Source organism: Drosophila miranda, chromosome 2 (assembly GCF_003369915.1).
Source record: "Drosophila miranda strain MSH22 chromosome 2, D.miranda_PacBio2.1, whole genome shotgun sequence".
Lineage (NCBI taxonomy): Eukaryota > Metazoa > Arthropoda > Insecta > Diptera > Drosophilidae > Drosophila > Drosophila miranda.
In genome coordinates this window covers 8,253,208-8,278,863 of record NC_046675.1, presented here as the reverse complement: position 1 = coordinate 8,278,863, position 25,656 = coordinate 8,253,208, and the positions used below count along the sequence as shown (strand labels likewise).

Here is a 25,656-nt window from a genome sequence, read left to right as displayed (position 1 = left end):
AATCCCTTTCCTCCCGCAGATCGAGAATGGAACCTCGGAGCAGTCGAATATGCCGTTTCGCCTGACCACCATGGAGTCGCGGGCGCTGGCCTTCAAGTTTCTGGACAGCCTCAACGAGACGTGCGTGTACGAGTGCCATTTGGTGAAGCCCATGCAAAATACCAATCAGGAGTCCAAGTGCCAGGAGCGCACTATTTTCAACTCTGTGCTGCTGGTCAGCGGCCTCAGTGCCAACGAGCGGTACAATTTCCATTTCTACAACTGCAAGACGCGCATCTTCTATGGCGAAATAGACGTTCGCACCCTGCCGGATCGTAAGAGAATAAATTTGTATCTATATGCTGTATATATCATTTGTATCTCTGTCGAACAGCCCCTGGCACCATCAGCAACTCAAAGCTGATCAAGCAGAACGGCCTGAAGCTGATCTGGGAGCCCCCAGTGAACCCCAATGGACGGGTGCACCACTACAACATTATCTGGACCCTGGACAGTGTCATGCACGAGGCAAATGTGCTCGAGTGCAGCGTCTGCTCGTACAAGGTGCGTATACGGGGATTTTCTTGCGGGTTTCCTTGACCTCCCCTTTTCTTTGTTGCTTTGCAGTTTCCCAATGTCTCGGTGTCGGATAAAATCCATGTGGCTGTCCGCGTGGTGGGCGAGACCGGCGTGGGGGCACCCATGTACTTCGACATGGCCAGCAATAGCCACAATCTGCTGGAGGAGGACCGAGCCTCGTCCCGCTCGGAGGTGTACAGCGGCATTGCCATCGGTTCGCTGCTGTCCATCGCCTGCGTCATTATCTTTGCGCTGTTCATCATCCTGCAACAGCGGCGGTTCAAGGCCCGCGTTCAGGGACCCACGCACCTCAGCACGCCCACGGACATTAATTTCGGGAACCTGAGCAGCGCCTCTGGGATGCCCGGCGACAGTGCGGGCGGCCTCAGTGGCGGCACCCTGCAGCAGGACTGCCACGAGATGCAGACGCTCATTCCCCGCTCGCGGTACCACATCGAGCTGCTGCCGGAGCACACGCTGGAGTACCAGACCAGCTCGGCACACGCTGCCGCCGTCCACCTGCCCAATGGCCATGGCAGTGTCCAGATCGTCGCCCGACTACCGCCCCACGAGGGACACTCGGAGCTGAGCATTGCCGGGGTGCATAATCTGTCGCAGCTGCCGCTGTGCGGAGGGGGATCGCCGGAGCGCAAGACGGTGCAGGATGCCATGCTGCAGGAGGCCAAGGCCTTCTACATTCCCTACCGCCACACGCCGCCCAATGCCGTGGCTCTGGGGGCGGGCGGGCCCAAACAATGTTCCTCGTCCAACGGCGATGGCGGCGGCTGCTTGGAAGTGGCTGTGCCGCCCAACTCTCTGCCCCTGGTGGCCACCGTAACCGGGCTGGGTGGGGCCGGTGGGGGCAGTGGTAGTGCCAGTGCACGACGGAGCGGCAGCCTCAGCAGCAGCAGTGCCAGCAGCAGCAGCAACGGCAGCAGCAAGAAGCAATTCCACACGAACTTTGTGCGGCATTCGAATTCCAACGATGGCATCTGTCTGCTGGCCGAGGAGGAGGCGGCCGCCACCCTGACACCCACCTCGGAGCACGAGTATGCTGCCGTCTGTCTCACGAATGGTTTCAAGTTACCCGCCGACATGACCAAGCAAGCAAGGTCAGCCGCCGCCAATGCATCCACCAAATACAACAACAGCAGCAGCAAAAGCGGCAGCAACAACAACAACGGCAGCAGCAGCAACAACAGTCAGAAGAAGAGGCCGGCTGCCGGCCAGCCAAAGGATCGCCAGCGAGGCAATGGCAATCCGATCTCGTTCAGCCACAATGCATCCATAGTTCCTGCCAACGGACCACAGGCATCGTCTGTGGCATCCGTTGACAACACAACCACTGCCACTGCCACAGCCAGTGGCCAGGTGGCCATGAGTAAGCAGCCCTGGCCAGCGGCGACAGTGGTCCATCGCCGGGCCCAGGTGGATCCCAATGGGTGAGGCCACAGCCACAGGGCAGCAGACCCGCCGCCAAGCCAAGCAAAAGTATTTTTATGAAGCTACAAAGAGAGAGAGAGAGAGAGGAGTAAGGAAACCACCACATTCACAGCTCGAAACATTCCAAAAGACAATTAAGGATGAGGATGAGGATGAGGATGAGGATGATAAGCATTTATAGAGCATACATTTTATAAATGTAGGATATTTAATAATTGAAAAACTGGAACTATGGGAGAAATGATTCGATAAGGATGATATTTATACACACACACACACACACACACACACACAAACACATGCACATACATCTATACATACATACATATATACGCTAAGTTTTAAGCTATAGGCTTTTGGGTCTCGCGATATTTTACTATATATATTTTTTACTATATTTTGTATTTGTTTTAGTTTTTGTTTGTTTTTTTTTTTTTTGTTCGTTAATTGAGGCTAATTTTGACTATATGTAACGTCTTCAAACATGCATAAAATACAATAGAAAAAACCATAATTTATTGTTGCATACCGATACCGATACGAAAACATGCATAGACATGTTAATGCATGACAATTATTTGTCACTAGTAATTACGTACTACATTTAGCAATCTACTGGTAACCCGGACTGCCGCAAAGATTCAATTACAGCCACACACACAACTACAGATACACATATATTTATACAACAAGCCAAACAGAAACCACACACATTGCAATAGCCCACACCCACACACTCCCAACCACAGTCACAGCCACACCCACACACAAAACCACAATAGTCACAAGTGTTCACATCGATTCACCGATTTAAAACGTAATGTAAACCATATTTGTACGAGTATTTGTATTCTTATTTGATACATGCACACATGACACATACAACTAAATATTTAATTTCCGCATATTTTTACTGCTGAACTTTTTGTTTTTGTTTTTTTTGTATACAACCGATATATCAAATGTACCTGATTATATTCATTTTTGCATTCTTATTTCTCTGTGCTCTCTATAGCTATAAACACAACATAACACACACACACACATATATATATATTACAATTATATAAGTACATAAAGTATACCATATATAGAATCAGGCCACAGAATCCATAGCATCCTTACTGTATTGTATATTCGATTCAGCAACCGTACCTCGTTTGTACAAAAAAAAAAAACCAACAACGCCAAAACATACAGCAACACACACACCCACAATTCATACCCCCTACTCCTAACTCACATACCATGATATTATTTTTGATAAGCATAGAGAAAAGAGAACAAGTTAAAAGTAGTAGCCACGCAAACAGCCAGGATAAAACTATGACAGTGTATTTTGTGAATGTTGTTCAGTGTGAAAAATGAGACACAAACACATAAATATATAAATACAGAAAATATCTAAACATTCCACAGACGTATGCAACACACACAGACAGACAACAAACACACAGAGAACAACAAAATTCGTGAACACCAATTAGAGAGAAACTTTAAATAATGAAAATATGAAAATATATATACACATACATACATATGCGCTATATGATTGAAGAAAATGTGTGTGTGTTTGAAAACTGTAACTGTAAACTGTATACGTATTTAGAGTCTAAGTGCAATACCAACAAAAAAAAAATACATACATACATAAATAAATAGCTAAAGCAAAACCCTAGAGGATCCCTGAGGCAAGAAACCAACCAGCAACTATAAACAATAGTACCTTTCCATACAAAAAAACAGCCATGACCCTGCAACAACACCCAGTTGGGTGGCATAGACCATTTACCATTTAACCAACAATAATAGCAACAACAACAACAAGATAAACAAGAATCTTATTTGTGTTCATACTGAATAAAGCCACACAGACTCTGCATTTCCAACTCAATGATCGATGTTATAGATGTATAGCCGAATAAGTTTAACAACCGTTTATATGGTGTATTTTCAGTGTTCCAAAAACAAAGGCATTTAAACCAAAACAAAAAGATGAAACGAAAAGAATATTCCGCAAAAGAAAAACTCAAAATTCCTAAAAAAAAACAAAATACGAAGAAGAGAACATTTTAAACGTTACAAAAAATTAAGCATACGACAAAAAAATTAACTAATACTATATTATATGCAACAAAAAGGCAACATGAGAAAAGTGTATGTACTAAAAAATATATAATTAGGCATAAGAGAATCGATATGTATGAATTATGTGTTTGGAAACGAAATGATAGGAAGGAAAAGGAGATGGTGAAGGAGAAGGAAGATCGAGAGAAATTAAGTAAAATAGCTGCGATTGTGATCGCCGTGTAAGTGGATGTGATAAATGTTTAAATTATTTAAGCGCAAAAACAATAAACAGATAATGGAAATAAAATTAATGATTAGGATGACAGAGAAGTGCGTATTGCGAATTTTGCAACGGTTTTTGGCCCACGGAAACCAAACCAAACCAAAACCAATAACTAAAAGTCCACTAAAATTGTAAGGCGAAACCATGATTACATATGTTCGAATGAATCTTTGGCAAAGCTGCTGCTCCTAGCACACACTCTCTACTAAGTCTACGATAGTATACTATACTATACTATACATATATCGTTTATATTATATTATTTTTGTAATTTTAGTTTGCATTTAAGCCCGCATTTTGTATACCTCATTAGTAGAGTGGCAAGTAACTAAATTTTGTAAAAGTATTTAGGCTTGGTTTCCTTTTTTTTGAACGAACTATCCATAAAAAGAACATAACTGAAACAAAACGGAACGGAGCGAAACGAAACAAAAAACAAAAACAAAAAACTAATGTATTTTTTATGCAATTTATATGCATTGTATATGCAAGCAAAATTAATTATTTGTAGCACACCTAAGCTGCCAACGGTTCGTGTTAAAGTTTTCGATGCAAAAACAGAAATTGGCAATTACCAACCAACTAGCCAGAGCAGAAGGCAATTGGCTATTGGCCAGGCTAAAGAGTCTAAACGAAAAGTGTAACGAAGCTCTCGATGTTTGTTTAGAGAATACAGAAGATTTGATGGCGAAGCAGAACACAAGAAATGAAAGCAACCTTAACTATTGGAAAAATATACTAAAAACTAAGTTATGATGGAAAACATACAAAATGGTGTTTTATTTATATGGCATTAATTATAAATTTATTCCATGACAAAAAAAAATGTCTATCGTGAAGGCTGACAATGTCCGTGTAATTCTACGCGACATATACATGTGAATCGTGTAGCATATTTTTGGAGGCTGTAGCAGTGTGTAGAATACGTGTAAAATGTACGTCTGCATGTATCAAATGTGAGAAGCAATCTGTAAGATAAAGATAGTATGCGAAAGATACTCTAGTGCTGGAGGTTCGTTGACATCTGAGATTACTATCTGGATATATCTGATAGGCAATTTGGATAGGCTTCCAGTCCCTCCCCTCTTTAAATACCATCTTTTCTTTGTTTTATCAAATATGATCTTCGTTGATGGATTTTTATTAGAATTCACAGTCTTATCAAATAGGTATAAAACATCGATTGGTTTAGTAATCTGGAAATTCACATATACATATGTATAGTACATTCATTTGTTGTAGTCGTTGGTAACGTTTTACAGCGGTGTAGGATTTTGCTTTTAGATATAGACATTCATAGATCTAGCGATAACTAAATGTATATATACATATATAGATGGTACAATATCAATAATGTATTTACCGGGGATTGTGGTAAAATCACAACGAAGTGCCACAAGATGGATCACAATCGATCACAAGAAATTGCAAAGAAAATTATCATTGATGCTTAAGCTCTCTACCCTGTTCGGATAGGACATTGTATGGGACCTAAACTAGAAACAACAAAACGTGTATAACTAACTTGAGCTACGGATAAAGCGAATTATGTAAAAAAATTAGCGAAAATATTCAATATGCTATGCACTATTATAAACAAAACGACGTTCTAACACGCATCACATTTAGGTACGCGTAATTATCGTGGCATCCTCACAGTTGGCCATCTTATTCACATATCGATTACAGCAATATCAGGTCCTCGTACAATAATTTATGTATGCTTCTCAAGGGATTGAGCACCTCAGCACACCTTTTCAATCATTTTCACCAGTTCTTTGTACAATATACAATCACGTCCACGTGGTTTGCATATCTCCCGGTGATCCAGGCGTATGCCGCACACATCACCGAACCCAGGATCTGTTGAATATGGATATTAATATGCTATCTACTGTGAAGTGAATAGATAAGGACTCACCTGCCGAATCCACGCCCACAATGCGTAGATATAGCACTGACATGAGCGTCAGGGCCGTCTCCACAAAACTAAACACCTCGATCTTCAGATGACCCATATGATACAGCCCAGCAAACCGCCGATGCAGGTCCAAGAGATACTTGTTATCTGTTGGAAAATATACTCATTATTCCACTCTACACTCAGTTGCTTCTGGGCTCCTTACTTTTCTCAATCTCTAGGAGCTCCACGGAACGCGATAACAGGGGCGCCTTGATGCTGGCCAAATGGGAGCCACGATGCGGCACCGAGTAGAAGAAGCAGCCGCGGGCTGAGCGCCAGAGTGGGGTCATGGCGGGACGCCCACTCTCCCAGGCATCCACAATTAGCTGCTTGATGAACAGACCGCCCTTCGAGTGGCCCACGTAGATGATGGGATGTCCGTGTCCAACGCGATGCTGGATGAGTAGCTCGGCCATTTCGCGGGAGCGCTGGAACAAGTTGGAGCGCGGCTCCTTTCTCTTCCACAGCGGACGCCACAGGTACGGGTCGGTGGTGTAGTTGATGGCTATGACCCGAACTCCAGGACAGTCCAGAGGCAGCCAGTCGCCGGGCCAGCATGTGGAGTAGTTTGGATCGTTGGGCGAGGGCTTGCTCTGCTTTCTGCTAGACTTGCGCGTTGTAGCACTGGAAGAAACTGGGAAGAGCGGCCGCTGGCTGGATTCCTCGGTGCTGTTCTCATTGCCACCTCCATTGAGCATGGACTCTAGTTCGCCCTGTCGGAGGCGACTGTTGTCCTGCATTCGCAGGCGGAACGTCGGAAAACTGTACTCGATTCCCTCGCAGATCTGAATGTCCTCGGGATCACCGCACACGTAGGCATAGCTGCAGAACACACGTTGTTAATTGAAGACAAGTAAGATGCAATGGGGTGTTACTCACTCCTCGGTGTCGTCGCTATCGGAAGCATTGAAATTGAACTCTTCTGAGGGCGTTTCCACTGGCTGCTGCAGCTGCACCCTCTGTTGCACTGGAAAATCATCGGCGGTGTCCGGCAAGCGGTTCAGGGAGGTAAATTTGGCCCTCTTCTCTCTGGGCGCTGGATGAATGGCTGCGCTGCGGGAATGGCGAGGTCGCTTCGGCGGCCGAACTGGCGTCCGTGGCGGACGCTCGAACTCCACCGGCTTGCGATCGTTCTGCCAGAGTCCCTGCTTCCAGGTGTTCACCAGCGATCCGTGCAGACCATGGACCAGCACAATGTCGGCTCGAATGGGCTCGCCGGGTGGCGGCTCGGCCAGTATGTTTATGGTGCAACAGCTGGGTGCATCCGAGCGCACCGCAAAAATTGGCGGACCCTGCATCGGACTACAGGGTGTCGAGGGTGAGCTGGGCGCACTCAGGGTGTCGGGAAGACTCTCCAGGCAATCCTGCGACTTGCGCTTTTTGAGCAGCTTAAGCAGCGGTCCCAGGCGATTCGAAACTGTGGAAGAACCAAGGGTTCGTTGAGGGATATAGGGGACTTGAATGTGACGCAAACACTTACCCTGCACTGAGGACAGGTTCATTGAAATTGTGTTGGCGGCAAAGGCCACCAGATGTGTCAGTGCCTGCCTGCTGGAGGCCAGATTCTGCAGCACTCGCAGCACACGAACATCTCGAATCCCCTGGAGGCCTCGCGCCACACCATTCGCCAGTGGCAGCACCAGACGCACCAGTATTCCAAAAACCACTCGCATGCTGCCGCCGTTGTTGCTGTCCCTGATTGAATATAAGAACGGTTTTAGTTTATGGTTAACAGCAATCGATCGTGTGATCTCTGGTGTGCAACATACCCCTCCATCAGGGCACCGGCGCTACTCGATCGCACCAGTTCGCTGACCACCTGCTCCTCCTCCTGCCGATCGATTACCAGCTCGTTCGCTTCATCATTTGTACTTTCTTTGTTGGTGGCGTGGATTTCATTCTCCGTAACGGGCTCGTTCGGCAATTGTGAGTCATCGACAGTTGACAGTCTGGTCGACAGGCCCATCCCCATCCCAGCTGCCGCCGCCGCCGCCTCCTCTCCGCCGATTCTCATCATGGCAATGTCGCAGACGTAATGTTCATCGATTTCCTGCAGCGGTGAGTGGTCTGTTCCCTTATCGCTGGGGCTTCTGTTTCTGCTGTTTCTGCTGTTTCTGAGTTTTTCTATCTCCGCTGGGACTGTGATTGCGACTGCGACTGCAGTGGCATGTTCGTTGCTGCCGTACGATTCAGGGGCTGGGGCAGATCCTCTGGCAAACATTGCCAAAATGCTGCTGACGATGCCCGATGCTGCGGCAGAGGCTGCTTTCAGATTTCAGCTTTCAGTGGAGGGCTGAGGGCCAATTAGTCAGAGCCCAACATGTCGCAAGGCAGCACAAGCTGTAATTTAAATGCAAAATTTACTTTAAATCAAATGCGTTCTTACAATGAACGGGAATGGTTCGGCTACACGGATGCTAAACGTTTATCAATGAAAATGGGTTGTTGGTTGGGCCCTGGGGCTTGGGGGGCGGGACGCTATTCTAAAACAATCTGGTCAAGGTCACGCTGGCTCTCTTCTCTGTAAACGAAGAGGGCAAGCAAAGAGCCAGCCAGTCTATAAATAAATCCACATTCACTTGACGTTTGGCAGTGCGACACGTGGGACCAGTGACAGAATTTTGAGACGACCTCCGATAAAATCGCGCTTCTATATGACTTTCAACAACAACACAATTCAGAAAGACAAATAAACGAAAACCTATATCCAAATCGAATCAACCGAATGAAAGTAATAAGACTCAGGCTACTTATAACGAATCGAATTGTATATCAGAAGCGAGTACGTGCGCCCACAACACCACCTGTCCGTTGCCTAATGATGGTTACTGTTTAGCCGCAAATAACCGCAGCGATACTTATAACGAATGCTCGGATACCTCCACCTTCGTCCTCCCCTGCAATTACAATCCAATTAGATGATGTGAAATGGTATGCCGCATAATGTTAGTTGGTGACGTGCCTCTCGTCGGGCTGTGGAACATAGCCCTTCGCTATGGCTCCACTTGGTGGCAGCCAGCAAAAGGTTCAAGTTGAGGGTCGTCGTGTCGGTTTGAAGGAAAACAAAAGAACAGAGGGGGGAGGCCTGAAAGGCCGTTGCATGTCGGAAAACAGCGGGAAGACATTCCCCATTGCTTTGTGCTGTGCGACTGATGCTATTTATAGCCACACAAAATGCGGCAGTATGCTGCAAATGCCCTTGCGTTTTAACAAGTGTATGCAGGTCCCCAACAGGGGCAGCCCCGATCTCTTCCAGTTTCCAATGGGGAAAAATCACACCCGCAATAGCAAGTACTATTATGAAATCTCACAACTTGACAGCACAGTCGACAGTCCCGTCCCCACGGAAGATTGGAGCTCAACTTACACTTGATTTTCTCGAACAAACAGACGACACACACACTCGATGCTGTTGCGGCACCCGCGGCTGTGGCAGTGCAGTCCGCTCGCCAGGAAAATCAAAGCAACACTGCAGCGTAGCGGGCACAGCGGCAGAGCGGCACCTTGGCGCAGCCCAGACCGATGCCTCTGCCTCTGCCGACGTTCGAGGCCTGGCTGTGGCTGTCCACCCCTAGAGGAGGGGCTCGAGTGCACTCTCAGTGGTTTTGAATTAATGAAAATACTTTTGCCCATCAAGTGGCTGTGGCCGGGTGCTGCAGTGCGTCAAAGCCGGGCAATTGTCGGGCCTGGTCTAATGGCTGGCAAACGGCAAGACACAAAAGTTCAATTCATTTGGCACATTGTACGCTTATCGTTCATTGTTTCAGTAAGTGTGAATATGGAATCAATGGAAATGTTTGTTTGCTGTCTGGCTAATTGAATGCCAAGAAAGTGTCTTTTTCTGGGTGTCCCGTCTTTAATCTAATGCCAAGCACTGATAGTGTCGCAGTATCGTACGATACTCGCTTATGGATTAGCTTAACAAATTGATTTTATGGAAATTCCGTTAATTAATTGCATGCAGATATGGTACAAAGGGCAGTCAGACTCTGTCTTATCTAGGTAGAACTTTCCTTTCCTTTCCTCCACACATCGCGCACATTTCGCGTTTAAGTATTTGCCTCCTCACCCAATTGAGAGGGTTGTGAACTCCTTTGATTGACAGCACTTGGTATGCCCGATGCGGTGTATAAAATGCAAATGCACAGATAAACTCACTCAAGTGCTCCACCCATTGTTATGCGAGCCGCGGGAGGCGAGGAGGCGGTGCCGGAGGGGCACTAGTACACAATGGAACCTCCTCTCTCTCTAGTATACGCTCGGGTATGCAGATGGGAAATTGAATTGTGCCTGAACTGTATGCAAGTGTGCGGTGGGTAGCTGTGGCTGCTACGCCTGGGCGTCTTATCTAATTTCAATCGACAAGAAGCGCAAATTTCATTGTGCAACATACTCGCATTATGTCCACAAGCCGCGAGCATCGCTGGCAGCAAGGTTAGCTGCATTTGACCATGTCTTTGTCATGCTTGTGCGCCAATCCAAGTGTGTCTGTCGATTGGCCAACAGGGCGTATGCACAAGCCGAACTCTGGCCCAGCTGCACGGGAAGAGGGGGGATGACTCATGCGCCGCGTGGACTTTGTCCAGTGGTCGTTCGCTTTTATCGCAAATCCCAAATGCATTCGCAGCCGTTTATCAGTGAACGTTGCACATCCAAAGCACAGACATCCCAAAAAGGGTTTCCGTAATATCTGTCTTTGTAGCTGTTTATCGTTTACCGTTGAGCGTCTGCTGTCTTGTGGTGCTAAAACAGACGCGCATTTGTTAGCTGGAAATTGGCTACTATTCAGCATTTTTGATCGAGCTGCGTTGGCGGCCAGCCAGCCAGCACGGTGGAGCAGGTCTCTGCCGCCTGTCCAGTCCCAGCATAGAGGCCCACACCACACGCAGGGGGGCTCTCGGAATCGGAATGCTAATTAAAGTGTCGCATGCTGCAGCCACGTGAAATGTAAGCGGCTATGCGATGTGAGATTGCATGGTCGAATAGAGCAGTAATTCACCTGTTTGTCCTCGCTATTGTTGTGCAAAGTGTGCAATAAACTGGAACAAACATCACAATACAATCAGATCAGGGAACATCACAATACAGAACTGCCACAAGTGTGCATATCCCAGCACACACTTAAATACGGATACATACGAGTATTTATGTACCACAGGCCATTTCCCCATCACGTCTGCCCTGTTTCGATTGATTAGCCCAAGCCCATGGCAAACATGTGTATTCTTCAGGTTCAAGAACTATTTTCACCGATTAGATAGGCATTTAGATTTTGCTCTACTGAATGTACTTGAAAAAGCAACAACAAAAAAGTTAAAAAAAAAAATAAAGAAAAAGTTAAAGCCATAAAATTACCTAAAAAAAAAAAAACATCTGTCGTATGCACGAAAAAGGTCAGAAGCAAGGAAAGTGCGGCATTAAACGATAATTTATTTCAGCCAGCCCATTTATGGGTGGACTGGCAGATAAGCAATGCACTATCAGAAGGTCGTTCCCTGAGTAGGTCAAAAGTAGATGCACTCTTCCGGACAATGAATGACGGGGAAGGGCGCCTATCATTCCGACTGATTGTGACTTATAAATCACAGAAATATCCCAGATATCAGACTAATTTGTTGTTTCGTATGTGGAAATTGCTGATAAACAACTTTAAGTAGCCGTTCCACTGTTTGTTTGAACTCAACAAGCAGTCAACTATTTTTGTAAACAAAGAATATCCCCCACCACACGGCAACCGACAACAGCAACAACAACAACAACATCATTAACATCACACTCAGTTTGGAGAATACAATTTCCATATACTTAAGTTGTCGGACAAGAAATTCGAAAACAAGTTATGCGCAAAGCGAGTGGAAATTAATTTGGATTATGTATATTCTGTGTCTGCAAGGCATAGATCAGGCCATACGGTGACTAAGTAAGGTTCTGGGGGCCTGCTGCTGCCATGAGGAACTGGGCACTACAACACAGCCCTGACCAACAACAATAAGAAAAGCCTTGAAGGAGCAGCGGCATCCACACAGGTTGCTGTTGCCGTTGCTGTTGCTGGCTGATTATATAATTAGTCTTTTTGCTGGTTGTGTGGTGCTAATGGCAACAGATTCTCCGTGTTAATTGGAATGTTTTCCCAGATTAATTACCAACCGAAATGCACTCGGGGAATGCGAAGCATGGACAGGAGTGTGGGCAGCAATGATTATAAGATTGCTTATAATCCATCAAAAACTGTCCCCAGGCAACCTTTGGACTGCCAGGGAAAACATGCAACGCAAACACGAAACGTACGAACAGAAGCATAGCAGATGAGCTTCCTCCACATTTCCCCCACTAGCTTTTCCAGTCTTGCTTCTCCCTAGCTTTTACGTAGTTGTCTCTCTCTTTCTCTCTCTGTAAAACCGGCAAAACGGTCAGAGAGCCGCAGCAGCACCACCAGCAGCATTTACTCTAAAGTTGTATCCAAAGAGCGTGAGTGAAATGAAAAGCTGTTGTCGTGGTTTTACGGGTGTTGTTGTTGCGAGGCGTAACGAAACCGAAACCAAAACAACACGTGCAAGGTGGGACGAGGGGATTGGCGTGGCGCAGGGTGGAGTTGGAAGTTGACTCTGGTCGTGGACGCTTAAACCGCCTTAACCTTCAGCACGCGTGCTAAGCACAGGTAAAAGGCCACCAAAAGGCGGGGGAAATGAAATGGCGAATGGAATGGAATACATATTTGTGGCTGGCCGAGAAGGAGGCCTCATCATTTTTGAACTTAAAAGCCAGGAACGTGTTTGGTGTTCTTGATTCTGCCCCACACTCGTACACAATGTGGGGCAGTTGAATAGGACGCGGGAGTGGCTTGGCGTGGCTATCCGCCCCATTTATAGACATCATCAGCATTGCCTGCCGGTCTCTCTGATGATTCCCATTGTGTCGAGGCAACCCCTAACCAATTGTCGAGGGATTTCGCGTCGCAAATGGCGCGTATGTGTGTCGTTCTGTACGGCTTTCCATCATCGCCGAATTTGTCAAGCCCACTAACAAGTATTAATTGAATTATTCAGAAGTTGTCATCGGATTGGACAAATTAAGAAAGAGCTCTCTCACCTGCTTGCCTCATTATTATCGTTTAATTTTTAATCGTATCCCAAGCGACTAGGCAACTGTTTTTCGAGTAATTAAGACTAATTTTGGATGGTTTTTTTTCGAGGAGGGTGGGGGTAAGCTTCTGCAGATGTTTTTCTCTTCTGTTTCTTGTTGCTGGGACACATGGGGGATGGAAATATGGGCTGATGCTGCCGCTGCCCCAGGGCGGGATTTATGTCGAAAGTTCTTTAAGTGTTTTTCACAGCGTTCGTTCTCAGTCCATATCTTAATAGGCAGATAGGCATAATATATATATACACATACACACTAAGATCCAACAAAGCACGCTGGCACACACACAAACACTGTCACGGTTCAACTTACACATCAGAGAGACACTAAAAGCCACACGAACAAAGCTCCAACGCGCGCGGGCTTTTCAAAGGAGGGAGAGAGAGAGGAAAAAATCGCGGCCCGCAGCGCTTGGTCGCTCGGCAGCAACTATTCCGTCGTTACAGCAACACAGCAAGCAATTCTCCACCGACACAGTTATCTGTGTGTCAACAAAAAAGTTTTGCTTCGCAGCTGTTCGCGTCGCTAAGCTTTTCGTACGGGTAAATGTATACAGATATAGAGAGCTAGAAAGAGAGACAGAGAAAAAGAACTTCTGTCGGACATTACAGAAAGCTTACTGAGAGAGCTTTGCTGGCAGGGGCTGCCAACTTAGTAAGAACCAGACATTACAGAAATAACAAAGACCAACCGTTACAAAGAGAGCATCAGCTGCAGGCACTTCCAACTTATTGGACTGCCACCCGCTCTTTATTTTCAATTCAAATGGAGATACAGTTGATTTAGCAAACATATGAACATATCAAAAATATGTATGTTCTCCGACAAATTTTCGACCTCCCTTCAGATGGGGTCATACAAAATACTCGCGCACCTGGAGCGGGGCGCTTCAGCCCCATCAATGGGGGGCTTCCACACAAAAAATTGTTTCCCTAACGCTGGGACGTTAGTTTCAAAAAATATCATTTCTCAATGCTCAAACCTCACGATGAGGACGAGGATGAGGAGGAGGAGCTCTCCGAGCTGCTTTCCGAGGAGCTGCTGTCGCTGCTACTGCCGCCCCGCTGCTTGCGCCTTCGGGCCTTCGCCTTCTTCTCGTCGATCACCTCGTAGCTGGGCAGCGTCGAGTTGCTCGAGTCGGAGCTGCTGCTGCTGCTCGAGCTGTTCGACTCTTCAATGACTTCGATCTTGCGGGTTTTCCTGTGGCGGAGTTCCGGCAAATGAATGAATCGAGCAATGTGCGGCAGAACAATTATTACCTACTTCTTATCGTTTTTGTCGGCGTTCTTGGCGCGCTTCTGCTTCTTGGCGTTGGCCAGGTCGCAGTCGCTGGGGGAGCTGCTGCAGATGCGCTTCGACTTCTTGCCTTTTTTGTCCTTGCGTCGCGGATCCTTCTCGGTGCCGCTGGCCTTCGTGGAATAGAGATTCTGTGAGCTGGCCGTGGAGTATCCCGTGTCCTTGCGTTTTCGCTTCTTCCTGGGATTGGGGTCTTTAATACTTTCCTTGGGGAATATAAGTATATTGTGCCACTTACTTGTCCTTTTTGTCCTTTTTCTTTTTGCTGTAGCTGGCCTCCTGTATGGCATAGTCTTTGTCTTTGGCCCTGCTTGGAAAGAAAGTGTTTTTTAGAGCCTGAAGATGGTGCCCTTCCCTTGGGGCATGCTCACTTTTTGATTTTCTTTTTAACATCGCCGCCACGCTCATTGGATATCATGTAGATGCTGTTCTGGTCTGCGTCCTGGACTCGACGACGCGACTGGAACTGGCGCGACTTGGCCATCCGACTCTCCCGACGACTCTTCCAGAATTCCGCGTTGACCACGTACAGCCGATACAGCTGCAGGATGATCACCAGAGAGTTTTTACCTACAAAGATGGAGAGATGAGAGAAAGATGAGAGACGATACCCTATGAGATGCCCTTACATGTAAAGAAGACATTCATGTAGTTGATGATTTTGTACTGGAAGATGATCAGCAGGCGGAAGGTGAGGAACGGAGCGTCCTGCAGTATGACATTGAGGACAATGCCCCACACATCGATGCCACAGCAGCAGTTCTGGCAGCAGTCCGTGTGACTACCCAAAGAAAAGAAAATGGAATTACAATTTGCTTAAAGATATGGCTACCACTTACTCCTCTTTCTGGTGCGAGCCACTGCCCCGGGGTCGTCTTCCCCGTGTGGCCGAGAGCACAATCGTGAACTGCATGAGACTCCAGGACCAGATGCCCAGCGTCAGGTAGACCAGGAAGCCAATGCGTGCAATGGAATCGTCCTTATAGGAGTCGAAAAACTCAATGATGTCCGCCGCCGTGCCAATGTACACCAGCAGAAGCTGACTCAGCTGATCCCGCGTGAGGTCTCCCTTGGGCAGCAGCCAGCGGCCAACGATCAGAATGAGCATCAGGAACTGCTCAATCAGGGTGGTCCAGGTGTCCGCACTGATGACGGGCAGCTTGATGCCAGCATCATCCAGCAGATCCGCCACTGGATCCATGCCACTGCTGTTGCTGCTGCCGCTGGGGCCGCTGATGAGGCTGCTGCTTGGGCTGCTAAAGTTGTTCGGATTGGTGCTGGTGGCATTCGAGCTGGTCAGCGAGGCATTGATTATCTGCAGGCGTCGCTCAATCTTGTCCAGCTCCAACAGCCAAATGGCGGGCACAATGCTGCTCAGGTATAGAAACACGGAGGGGCAGAACCTGGGGACAAGAGGTGGACATAAAAGAGCGCTCAAAGAGGAATAGCAAAAACAAACAATGGTCACCGAGCGATGCCTCGAAAGGTAAACATCAGCCACCCACCACTGCCACCCCACCACCCCCTTTTCACACGGCATTCCATTAAAGTTTTTACTATTACGACAGTGTGGGGATGGGGACGGGGATGGTCAGTCTGGGGCCATTCCCCACATTAAACACATGATTTCACTCTTAATTGAAAATCAAAACTCGAAGGTGACGTCAGTGTCCAGCCGATTGTTGTTTACATTGCAGGAGAAGGAGCCGGAATGGGTCAAGATTTGCAGGAGAATCTGCCTGAAGCTTACCAGCGCCACTCCTGCGTCTTCTTGATCATGATGGTGAAAATGCCCTCGAGCAGCAGCAGCAGCAGGGGTCCGCATAGTGTCCAGTAGATGATGTCGTCCTTGAACGTCGTCACCTGCCAAATGGCCAGCAGACTGTGGGCACTGAAGATGATCCTCGTGAGGATGGCTTTTATCGTGGATATTATCTTCGCCATGATGGTCTCAATGACATAATCCTGTGGCTCTCAGCATTGAGTGTCAATCAGTCTCCTCCGATGGAACCAAATCGAACCGATACCGAACCGCACAAGGCGAAAAGCCAAACGAAACTGATTTGACGGACAGGAGAACCGCGGGCCAAAATGCTTTCATTAGATGTTTAAACGCTTTTTAAGAAATTAAGGACACCGCAGCGGCGAAAGGCGCGTAATTGGTGAATGGACGTGGACCCAGTCCCAGTGTCTCTGTGTCTGACTTAGCCGAAGTGTCTTCGTCATATCCAGGACCGTCTCTAGCGGCGAAGGGAGGACATTAGAAGCAGTACTCCAAATAGCTTGAAACGCTCCTGGTAATGACACCCCCAACGAAATCGAACCCATGCGTGTTACACTTATAGTATGTGTACCTAGAAATCACACGACCGTTAAATGGTTCAGCTGACTTTTTAGCCAACGACTAGCCAGGCCAAGCCCTGCCCGGCTCGGCTCGGCTCTGCTCCGAGGCTCCAGGTCTGGACACAAATGCAATGCAAACAAATCGCGGGAGTGAAACGGCGCGGCGCCCGCCCAGCCTTGGCCATCAAAACGTGATAATGTAGCTGCATGGAAAGTTATAGTCATCATAAAACCACCCCCCATAGAAGTTGTTGATGTTGACTTTTAATGTGGGTAAAGTTAGGTCAATGTTTTTAGCGCACGTGAAGTCATTGAACAGTGAAAATAAAGACAATGGAGGTCCAACCTGTTGATTAGAAAACATAAATTGTACAAGTAAGTACGCTATTGTCGAGTTTTGGGGCTATAAATTGTCAGATTCTTAGATTTGCCTAGCACACAACAGAAAAAACACTTCACAATAACCAAAATTATTGATAACCTTGACAATTTGGAAATCATATCATAACTTAACTATAAAAATTTATATATTCTTTCATGCTTTTGATTCGAAGAAGTAATACACAGACCAATATACAATTCATTTGTCAGATCGATCGGATTATAATCATATTTCTGCCCTTTTAACTGCAGCTATTTTCTTTTTATCTTGTTGGTTTGAGAAATCACAATATTCAAATTTAAATTCAAATTTTCTCAGTATTTAGTACAGAGTTTTTCAACACTGGCTGGAGTTATCGTTATCGTTCCTTATTTGCCAGCAGTACCATCCAGGGCTACCATTTACGATAAATTATGTACTGTTTGGCATATATAGGGATCCGGATCGAACGATTAACCCATCTTAGACCAAGGGAATATTATAATATTGCACCGAAAATTATCAAAATTTAATAATTTTAACGCAGTTCAGGTGAAATATATCGTTGTTTTTTTGAAGTTTAGCGGAAGATGGCATGGATCTACAAGAAGAATTTACAATCAGTAATATTTTCTGGCACTTACCTCAAGTCGTTGAATTGTTTAAATAGGGGGGCTTACGGGGATTAAGCAATCAGCTGCTTCAATCAAAACACAAGCACGTGAAAATATAGTAAATAAACTGATATTTAAGAGCAAATTGGATGGAAATGTCTTCAAGTGAGTCCGCGTCAGACTCGGAGCCGGAGTCGGTAGCACTCAGTGAAGATGAAAGCCAGGTTAAACAAAAAGAGCTAGGGTTGAGCTCATCCAACTAATGAAAATCTGTTTCAGTCGGCCATTCGCCAAGATCTTAAGGGCATGTCCTTCGAGGAGATTATGCAGCTCAAGGAAGAGCTGGGTGCCAAGGTCTACAAGGAGGCAGTGCTGGGCAGCAAGAGCGCGCCGGTAAAGCAACGAAAAACAAAAACAGACCTCAAACGTCTCAACAAAAATCGTCCGCGTGAGATGAGTTCCAGACGACAGGTTCCCTTCCTGGGCGCTGAGCACCGCGTAGAGCGCAAAAAAGAAGTTGAGCTGCGGGATCCACGATTCGATGAAAAGTCGGGAGACTACAACATTGAAACCTTCAAGAAAAACTACAAGTTTGTGACGAAAATACGCGATAAGGAAGTTGGCCAGCTGAAGAAGCAACTGGACCAAGTGGCTGATGCCGAGGAGAAGAAGAAAATTAAGCACACTATGCAAAGGCTCATCAACAAAAATGTGGAGGACAAGCGGTGGCACAGCAAGCAGCATTCCTTGAAGAAGGAGCGCGACTCCATCCAAAAGTCACACAACGAAGGACAGCAGCCTCACTATCTCACCAAGAGTATGTTTCACTATACCGTTTCTTAACAGAGTATATCTTTAACAAAATTTTTCTATTGTAGAAGAACGGCGTGCCAAAGAGCTGGTGGCCCAGTTCGAGCTTCTGAAGAGCACCGGAAAGCTGAACAAGCATTTGGAGAAGAGGCGCAAGAAGAATGCTGCCAAGGACAGAAAGCGGATTGGCATAGATTAGATTTTCTTGCTTTAGTTATAAATGTATATTAACGATTAAACAGTTTTCATATTGAACTCCTTCCAAACTAGCCCGTGCGCAGCATCTTTGCCTCTCGCTTCTCTTGGAGCTCACGTCGCTGCTGCTCCACAATGGTCTTGCGCTCCTCCAGGAATTCGCCGTAGGCCGCTGGATCCAAGTCGCGGACCACCTTAATGCCACAAGTCCGTGCAATGCTGATGAGCATCTCACACATTTGCTGAAAACAATTCAAATGAAAATTTTGTTTCTTTGGACTCCTTCCTGCTTCACCTGAACGTACCTGCATGGACAGTAGGGCGTTGGGCGGATCTTGGATCTTTATGGCTGCAATTTCGTACAAATGCTTAAGGGTTATCATACCGGCCACTTCCTTGCCAGGCGTCATAGTTCCTCGTTGAATCCCCGCCGCCTGCTTCAAAAAGAAAGTCGCCGGCGGATGATGTATGGCCAGGTCGTAGCTGCGATCGCTGTTTACAGATATGCGGCAGGGCAGAGGCACGCCCTCAATCATTTCCGCTGTCTTCGTGTTGAAGTCCTTGCAGAATGCGGCAATGTTGATGGCACGCTGTGGATTGATTATCATGGATCAGCCCCAAATGTGTTATATTTAGAGTATCACCAACCTGACCCAGCATGGGTCCGAGTGGCGGACCTGCCGCCGCCATGCCAGCGGGTATGTTGGTCTTCAGTTTACTCGTATGCGTCACCCGCTCGACTGTCTTCTTCAGGGACTTTAGTTTACCGGCTGCTTTGGACATTTTAATTGATTTAATTCGTTAAAATTGCGGCACGGCGGTGTTGTTATGCAAAGTAAAAAAATATCTGAACCTTAACCCACTTGACGCACTATTAAAAAAACCTCTATAACAACAGGTGAACAGCTTAAGCTCAGCCGCTGAAAACATAATTATTGTAGCTTTATCCTATCTTTGCTCTTAACTTACAAAAAACAAAAAAATACGATATCTTTCATCTGAAATGCGCCAAAATTCTTACAGTTTCATAATATTCGTGGATTGTATTTTAATACCCACTGGTCGACAATGGGTTAATCGTTCTCTGTCTATGATTGGAAATATTTTTACTCGTTTTTGATTCTCTAGTCGAATATAACTAGCTAAGTAAGATCTCAGCCTTGAAAATATAACTTTTTACGATTGATCACTCAATTTTCAACAAGATTGGCAAATTTTAAGAAGTCCCTTTTAGTGGATTGATTATAAATATCGTTTAAAAAAGTCTACAAAAAATTCCAGAAAATTAATGTTCTACATGGTAACTACACATTTTCTACATAACAACTACATAGCTGTAGTGTGAAAAACATTCGTTAGGAGGAATCCATTTTTTAAAACTGATTTTTAATTTAATTTAAGGTGGAGCAAATTCGAAATGAATCCTCATCAAAATTCAACTTGTGAGATCTGCAGAGACCAATCGACGCTTCTGACGTCCGAGCACTTTTGATTGCCATGAAAACTGATGCTCAGCCTAGTTCCCCCTCGTTCACCCCATCTTACACCCCTCCAGGAGACTTTGCTGCTTCACAACCTGTTGATACAATTATAGCAAATCGAATTAACCAAATAAAATTCTAAGAAATTTAGGCGTACATTGCTCTAATCGCTGATCCGTACAATTCCAACGAATAATCGCTTTTCAAGGGCTGTTCAATAAGTTACTGCCTCTGTCAAAAGGCATCTTCCAGTTGACTCCATTCAAAAATAAACGGTATGGTGTTGGCCGGAGATTGAAAGTGCGAGAGATTGTGGAAGCTATACTGAATGATTTCTTGGGAATGAGAAAGCTTTCCGCAAGATGGTTGTCGCTCACAATCACAAGTGCAGATTTTTTATTCAAAATTCTGTGATTCATTCAAAAAGTCAGCCCTCGTATCTTAATTTTCTTATATTAATTGTTAATTTTTGTGTCTATAGGGTCTCTTTGATCCATCCCAAGTGCACTCGCATTGGCTGAAGACAAGCGAATGAGTTGTTCTGTTGTTCTGCTGATCTGTAGGGTTCTACAGATTCTCATCCTGATTCATTGACTTGCAGAAAGAAGGAGGAGCGCCTGAATCGAAGTCATTAATAAAATTCTATAATTACGAAAATCGAAAAACCTATGTAAAAGCATAAGGTCGTTGCTTTGAGTTTGGTCCGCAACACTTTAAGACAAGGACTCTAGTGTAGGCTAAAAATAAATAACTGCAGCAGGGGCTGCCAATAAAATTGCCACAAACCTGCGCGGATTCTAAGGATTGGGTCTTCACTTGGAGAAAATTAGGTATATGCACATGTACATAGCACATTTCCAGATGTAAGCTTGGGAAACCACAAATGAATCAAACAAGAAATTTATGAAAATCAATGAGACCTCCACAAACTTCTTGGAACCAATACGATGTGTGATAGAGTTTGAAAGAAGAGGTAAATTCGGTGCTGCCTTAACTTGCTGCCTCTCTGTGTGTGCTTGCTAATGGTTTGGTGCACTTGAGATATGCACTCATATTGCCAACCAGCAACAATTGTGACTTGATTGCACACTGTCCGCTAGGTTAGAGACAGAAATTTGTTCACAAAATGGCCCAAACAATAGGTGATACAACAAAGGAAATCGTTTAAAATCTATAGAGGTCACACGAGTAAGTTAGGACGTGAGTATTGTGTCGTCCATTCGAGAGGAGCCAGGATAGGACACTGAGCAATAAAGGTGAGTAATTAACTCGACACAAGTGCTGTTATGAATGCCTGCTGAAAGCCCCAGGCAGGAATATCATACTTTGTGCTTTCTGCTACGCAGTAAGGATAGCGGTAGACAAGGACAAGGACAATCAATCTTTCGTATTTGACTTGAAACGAATTCAAATTGAACGACAAGTGTATCACCCCTAGTCACAGAAAGTTATAACTAATTTATGCAAATTCCTTTTCTATCTGTCTGTCTGCCTGGCCGAGAGGAAGAAGTCGCCTGCCTTTGCAATGTAAACAAAAGATGAAACACGTGCTGGATCTGTCGACGCGCATGCGCCACCTAACATCTAGTTAACAGCAGGACTTACAGAGATGCCTGTTTGGAGTCCTCTTTTAAAGATGAGGCTTGCGACTAGCCGGCACAGTTCGCTGTTGTCACTCGTTCGGTTGAGCTCAGAAGTCGGTCCCGTCGATTACTATCCTTTATCGTGGCAACAAGTGTCCTTTAAAGATGTGCGTAAACAACTCTTGTATGTTCATAGTTTTCGGTTTTGTTATCATACTGATTGGAATTGCTGTTCCTGGCCTTGGCCAAAATGAGACCAAACAGCAGACGGCCGTTCCGAGCGAGGACTGCGGTAGCACGCAGAGAATGGTGGATGAGTGCTTCAAGGATTTGCCGCCTCATCTCATGGAGTTCCTGCAGAACACCAAAATCGTCATAAACAAAAGGGACATCACGACAAAGTGCAAGTAAGCAATCAGCCACGGACCGTCGGATACCTACTGCCGGAACCAGAAGTGCATGCGAATTATGAGTGGGAAGAACAAATAGCGAGCATTCACGGGTTATTGATTGCCCCACTCAAGCTGGTCTCGTAACCCCACTCAATATGTAATTTATTCACATTTGACCAGGGCCACAAAGGGAATGGAATGCATTCTTATATCAGGGACCACAAACAATACCCCGCTTTCAGTTGGGAAAGTCCTTGCCAGGGACCGCTAAGGGGACGAAAGTTGGCTGATTAATTGTTTCAACTTCAAGTGCCAAAACGAATTAATTAATTCGAGACTTTTGCCATCAATTCTGATTGTTTTTTGTTTGGTTCTGTTTGGCGTTGACACTGCATTAACTATAATCAGGACTATAATTAACTAATTGTGCGATTAATTAAAACACGTTAGATTAATTGATTGCATTATTAATCAGTTGGGGTTTTGCACCCAGTACTCATATGTAAATTATCAGGTTATGCACCTGGATGACAGCAGCTTTAAATTCAATTTAATTCGTCAAAATTTTTAAGTCTGCCTATCCGTTAAACTTGTACAACAGTCGAATAACAATTACCGTTCCTATGGGGGGGCGTACCTTTCACACATCTTATCTGTGTGGATCCCGTCTGTCGGATGACATATACAGCATTTCGTACCCCAATCTGAGCCAATGACCCAACGCACAATTGGGACAATCTTTATTCTTGATTGGCGTAAACGGGAAAGCTCTCCGTGACACTCCAGATAACCAGCAGTCGGATTGATTGGTGCTCAACGCTTTCTTGCAAAAGTAACAAAATCATTGTGTTGGGATGCTAGACTTTTTCAGCACGAATATTTAAGTAGGAAAGCTATCCTCTTCATGCAAAATTCATGGGAAATTCGTAAGAAAAACGTCTGTTGTACATAACTGTAGACAAAAGTTCTTATGTTTGACAGGACGTTGTACGAGTACTTCCTTGGAGTGCTCGGGGATAGCTTGAACTTGTTAGTGTATAAAGAATAAGCAGCAAGGAAATGTGGCTGGAAGGGGGCACTAGTGTATCCAGACTTTTTCCTTTCTTTTTTATGTATTCCCTTGGATTTACTTTTAAAATGGGTTAAATTAGATTTGATACAGTCAGCAAAAGTGTTGGAATTCCGTCACCCGTATCAAAATTCCTGGCAGATACATAGGCCATAAAGTAGCTTGGGACACTTTTCAAGAGTCTTTGAAGCTGTTGGCTTCCTGGTTAGGTTTATTATTAACGAATTGTGTTGCCATCGAGGCAAATACTTTGGGACTTCCTTTTGTGGGGGAGTAGTACATGGCAACAGAACAATATTTGGCGTTAGGGTCCTGGAGCCTGTTTGCTGAGAATTTACTCAATTATTGCATTCAAATGGGACTACATAATACACATGTTTTTTTTGCAGCATTTTCAACCGCGGCATGCGCTGCTTTGATGCCTACTCGAAGCGCTGCCTGAACGACCGGAAGCTGGAAACCTTTAAGAACAATGTGGAAGGGGCCCGACGATTTTTCTATAAATTTTGCGGTGATGTGGATTTTCAGAGAGGTAAGATAGCGACGGGAGGAAGGAAATCAATTTGGCAAGTCGACTCTGAGCACACCCGAGGCGCAAATGCCCAACAGGGAGATACACAAGGCACAAAGCATATCCCAGAGCGTGTATCCGCCAGAACTACACTGAGATATACCCACAAAGACACAAATTCAACATGGCAATGCAATCAGACCCCACGAGATTATCTCCCCAATGTTCCTTTCAAAGTTCAAACAAGGCCACTCCACTTGAAAGTAGTTTAAGTGCCTGGCAACATTATCTATGCACTCAAGTATATGCACATATGTGGGTTGGTTGGTTTTTGCAGATTACCTGAGGCACAAGGACTGCTTCGCCTACATCCAATTGGACTGGGTCAGCTGCACATCCGAATTCGAGAGCATCCTCAGTGAGGAGGTACACGATGGGACGCGAAATGCCAGTGAAAAATTCATGGAATTCTGTTGGTAAGTGTGTCTGAGAAGAGTTGCGAATCGAGTGGCTAATTGCCATTCGAGACCGGGCAAATAGAACTCGATGATGTACGAGTATGGAATCCATTTCAGTGCCCGGTACGCCTACGAGAACTGCATCTACAATAGCGCGAGGTACAAGTGCTACAAGAACTCGGCGGAGTTTGCACGGGAGACGGCCAAAATGTTGTCCGACGAGAAGCACTTCAGGAACTGCGCCATACTCGAGAATATCTGCGGACAAGCCTCCCGGCTGGCCCGCCAATGGCTCGGCACTCAGCTGACCCTTCTCCTCATTCTCTTTGTGGTGCGACTCCTGCCGTAAATCAAAGTTCAACACGAATGAGTGAGTGGGTGCGAGTGTGCTCTCCTGTGCTGTGCTGTGAGTCTATGGGTTATTGGGTGTGGATGCGTGGATATGGATGTGGTCTGGAGATGGTGGTTTGAGATTGGGTTTTGATTTTTGGGTTGTCCTTCGGTTGTCCAAATGAAAATGCCAAGCATTTTTGTTCTCCCTTCCTTTCTCTCTTTCTATCTCTCTTACTGTTTCCATGTGTCCCTTGATGGTGTCATGCGGTGTATTTTTGGATATGGTTGCGTGGTTGGGTGGGTCTCGGGGTCGGAAAGCGGCACTGGTTTGTCTCTAGTCTGTTAAGCTACATTAAATGTATATTTCAAATAAATTTATCATTCATGATGTTCAACTACAATTGTTTTTCAGAGTTTTCAGAGAATGCGGGTCGAGTTATGCATGAAATCTTGAATGCAAATAAATTCACCCAACCATGCCTTTCTTTCCTTTATAGAGCTGGCTTTGGTTCAGTGGAAGCTGCAGATAAACTATTTTTACAGGTCTTCGAGCAAAGAGCTGTTCATGGGTGTTAAGGCGCTTAAACGAAGAACACTGGCTCCGTCCACAACGAACGTGGCTCGCACTCATCTCTAGTCCAGCAAAAGCAGAGAGCAGAACAGATTTGGATGGCCAACCTTTAATGAAAATAGTACGCACAAATACCAGGAATAGAGCCAAATACCTTCAATTCTTCTGCCAGAAATACCTGC

At 45.5% G+C, this 25,656-nt stretch overlaps 6 protein-coding genes across 7 annotated transcripts in view; 3 read left to right on the top strand and 3 right to left on the bottom strand.

Annotated features, from left to right (window-relative positions):
* Positions 1–3,744, top strand: part of LOC108156191 — a 64,055-nt gene extending 60,311 nt beyond the window's left edge. Inside the window, exons 9-11 of the mRNA XM_017287522.2 lie at positions 20–314; positions 374–543; positions 607–3,744. Coding sequence (XP_017143011.2) covers positions 20–314; positions 374–543; positions 607–2,004 — 1,863 coding nt within the window. The 3' untranslated portion in view covers positions 2,005–3,744. The remainder of the gene's footprint in view (positions 1–19; positions 315–373; positions 544–606) is intronic.
* Positions 3,745–5,463: 1,719 nt separating this feature from the next.
* On the bottom strand, positions 5,464–13,900 carry LOC108157090. Of its 2 annotated transcripts, none has more exons than XM_017288954.2 (7): positions 13,770–13,900; positions 8,087–8,657; positions 7,798–8,012; positions 7,197–7,734; positions 6,481–7,139; positions 6,276–6,422; positions 5,464–6,217 (listed from the first exon to the last, which is right to left on the bottom strand). In XM_017288954.2, the coding sequence occupies exons 2-7, from the start codon at positions 8,536–8,538 to the stop codon at positions 6,099–6,101; spliced, it is 2,130 nt and encodes a 709-aa protein (XP_017144443.2). In that variant the 5' UTR covers positions 8,539–8,657; positions 13,770–13,900; the 3' UTR covers positions 5,464–6,098. The 2 variants fall into 2 exon arrangements, with proteins under 2 accessions (XP_017144443.2, XP_033244551.1); XM_033388660.1 differs by lacking the exon at positions 13,770–13,900 and adding an exon at positions 9,685–9,864.
* A 306-nt stretch (positions 13,901–14,206) lies between these two features.
* LOC108154561 (transmembrane protein 26) lies at positions 14,207–16,772 on the bottom strand. Its single transcript, XM_017284862.2, has 7 exons — positions 16,504–16,772; positions 15,593–16,156; positions 15,383–15,534; positions 15,125–15,323; positions 14,992–15,060; positions 14,721–14,933; positions 14,207–14,657 (listed from the first exon to the last, which is right to left on the bottom strand). Exons 1-7 carry the CDS (start codon positions 16,695–16,697, stop codon positions 14,441–14,443), a joined length of 1,608 nt encoding a protein of 535 aa, XP_017140351.1. The 5' UTR covers positions 16,698–16,772; the 3' UTR covers positions 14,207–14,440.
* A 1,376-nt stretch (positions 16,773–18,148) lies between these two features.
* On the top strand, positions 18,149–19,150 carry LOC108157268 (ribosomal RNA processing protein 36 homolog). Its single transcript, XM_017289256.2, has 3 exons — positions 18,149–18,295; positions 18,351–18,888; positions 18,950–19,150. Exons 1-3 carry the CDS (start codon positions 18,221–18,223, stop codon positions 19,078–19,080), a joined length of 744 nt encoding a protein of 247 aa, XP_017144745.1. The 5' UTR covers positions 18,149–18,220; the 3' UTR covers positions 19,081–19,150.
* On the bottom strand, positions 19,067–19,926 carry LOC108157269 (39S ribosomal protein L11, mitochondrial). The gene is made up of 3 exons (XM_017289257.2): positions 19,725–19,926; positions 19,382–19,666; positions 19,067–19,318 (listed from the first exon to the last, which is right to left on the bottom strand). The coding sequence occupies exons 1-3, from the start codon at positions 19,857–19,859 to the stop codon at positions 19,148–19,150; spliced, it is 591 nt and encodes a 196-aa protein (XP_017144746.1). The 5' UTR covers positions 19,860–19,926; the 3' UTR covers positions 19,067–19,147.
* Positions 19,927–22,215: 2,289 nt separating this feature from the next.
* LOC108154532 lies at positions 22,216–25,287 on the top strand. Its single transcript, XM_017284836.2, has 4 exons — positions 22,216–22,547; positions 23,991–24,133; positions 24,450–24,588; positions 24,688–25,287. The coding sequence occupies exons 1-4, from the start codon at positions 22,306–22,308 to the stop codon at positions 24,917–24,919; spliced, it is 756 nt and encodes a 251-aa protein (XP_017140325.1). The 5' UTR covers positions 22,216–22,305; the 3' UTR covers positions 24,920–25,287.
* The last annotated feature ends 369 nt before the right edge of the window (positions 25,288–25,656 follow it).